The sequence below is a fragment of the Pelophylax lessonae genome, assembly GCF_965119305.1.
Source record: "Pelophylax lessonae genome assembly, chromosome: 7".
In the NCBI taxonomy this organism is placed as follows: domain Eukaryota; kingdom Metazoa; phylum Chordata; class Amphibia; order Anura; family Ranidae; genus Pelophylax; species Pelophylax lessonae.
Window position 1 is genome coordinate 201,917,619 of NC_138774.1, and position 2,294 is coordinate 201,919,912.

General features: G+C 41.5%; 1 protein-coding gene across 1 annotated transcript; it reads left to right on the forward strand.

Annotated features, from left to right (window-relative positions):
• Window positions 1-1,532, forward strand: LOC309559829 (uncharacterized protein; the record flags this gene model as incomplete). Its single annotated transcript, XM_082263262.1, has 3 exons — window positions 1-423; window positions 509-791; window positions 885-1,532. The coding sequence occupies exons 1-3, from the start codon at window positions 83-85 to the stop codon at window positions 1,530-1,532; spliced, it is 1,272 nt and encodes a 423-aa protein (XP_082119388.1). The 5' UTR covers window positions 1-82.
• Between the last annotated feature and the right edge of the window lie 762 nt (window positions 1,533-2,294).

The window sequence follows — 2,294 nt, forward strand, 5'->3', positions numbered from 1 at the left end:
ACTGTTTTAGATAATTAGTTCACTTTGCAATCAGCCTAAGTACTATAAATAAGCCACAGGTAAGCTGTCTGTGTGGAGTACAATGGATGGAGCAGTAAGAGTGAGAAGAGTGAGAATCAGAGGAGGCCGAGGGAGAGGACGTGGAGGTGAAGAAGTTGGAGGAAGAGGACGTGGAGTTGAAGAAGCGAGAGGGTTAGAGGAAGTTAGAGGAAGAGGACAAGGAGGAGCAAGAAGAGGACGAGGAGGGGAAAGAGGAAGGGTAAGAAGAGTAAGACATAGAATAACTGATGACATCAGAGCTACAATAGTGGACCATGTCATCAACCATGGGATGACCCTGAGGGAAGCTGACCAACGGGTTCAGCCTAATTTGAGCCGCTACACTGTGGCAAGCATCATTAGGACATTTCTAAATGAGAATCGGTAAGTACTTTGTAGCACTGCCATACTCTAATGAGAAACACAACAGTACCATACATGCAAAAATACTGAAATTGTTACTTTACAGAATTGCTAGACGTCCAGATGTTGGGGGCAGAGGAAGAATGTTCACTCCAGAGCAAGAGACCCATATAGTGAACATGGTGATTGCCAATAATGCAATAAGACTGCGCGAAATACAGCAGCGCATAATTGATAATGACACCATCTTTCAAAATATACACAGTGTAAGCATTTCTGCACTAAGTCGTGTACTTGCGCGCCACAGAATAAGAATGAAGCAAATTTACAGAGTTCCTTTCGAGAGAAACACAGAACGTGTAAAGCAACTGCGATATGACTATGTGCAGGTAAGCTATAGTGTTATTGGTTCTGAATTTGGAAGTGCATACTGTAGTGCTGTGCATGGGCCTGATGTGTTGCATTTGTTTTGTCTTGTCCAGAGAGTGATGGAACTAGAAGCAGATGCCATGGGACATGAGCTACATTTTGTAGATGAGGCCGGTTTTAACCTCAGTAAAACCAGGAGACGTGGCAAGAACATTATTGGACACCGTGCCATCATCAATGTCCCAGGACAACGTGGTGGTAACATAACCATGTGTGCAGCTATAAGCCAAAATGGTGTTGTTCACCATCATGCAACCATAGGCCCATACAACACTGCACACATTATTGCATTCCTGGACACCTTACATGACATGCTAACTGTTCAGAGACCAGAGCATACCCGGTATGTCATCATATGGGACAATGTTAGTTTCCATAGGGCTGCTTTGGTCCACAACTGGTTTACAGACCACCCATTCTTCATGGCACTCAACCTCCCTCCATACTCTCCATTCTTACAACCCATCGAGGAGTTCTTCTCTGCCTGGCGCTGGAAAGTGTACGACCGTCATCCTCATCAACAGGTAGCCCTTTTACAGACAATGGAGGTGGCATGTGGAGATATTGACCAGGCATCAATGCAGGCCTGGATACGGCATTCAAGGAGATATTATCCCCGGTGCCTTGGACTGGAGGATATCGCATGCGATGTGGACGAAATTTTGTGGCCGGACCCAGAAAGACGACATGATGTAGGCTGATTGTCTTTTTTTTTGTGAAATTACTATTTTGTGTTCTGACTTTGTCTTGGTTTTGATGAGTGTGAATAAACACCAATACTTGAAGTTTGGATCCTTGTATGTTTACATGGCACTATGACAAAAGTATGACCTCAAATTGACATCTGTACACAGAGAAAGCAAAAGCCAGATGTGTTTTGTATTCATACCATCAGTGTGTAGTTGGCACATGGTGTGCTTAGTAGATGATGGCTTGTGTTTACTGTTTGATACGAAAACACCATTTTTACGAAGGTGTGAAAAGTTAATCTAGCTGTGTTCGCTTTTGCAAGAGAACTACAATGTTTTGATAATTGGGTGAAAGGTTTTCTTATTTGTGTGTAGAGTTTTGCAAAAATAGCCAATAGTTACAAAAAATGTGCTTAAGCAATCAGAAAAAACTGTAAACACTCTCTAGTTATCCACCTAAAATTGTGCTACTAAAATTAAAGTTTGGGTTTTCACCCCTTTACTATGATGCATTTTCTTTATTCACAGACTTTTAGCAAACATACCTGTATCTTGCCTAACAGATCATTTTTTTACTGCAATTTTTAAAGCGTATCGCATGTCACAAAATAATGAAATGTTTGGGCTCTTATGTGCTAATAAGTATACCACATGGAATAACGCTGTTCAGATTGATCTCTGGAGAAATGCACTGTGGGAATACTGGCAATAGTTTCCAAAATGATTCTTAACAATTGCTTTGTTAATTGGCTTAAGATATTTTTAATACCAGTT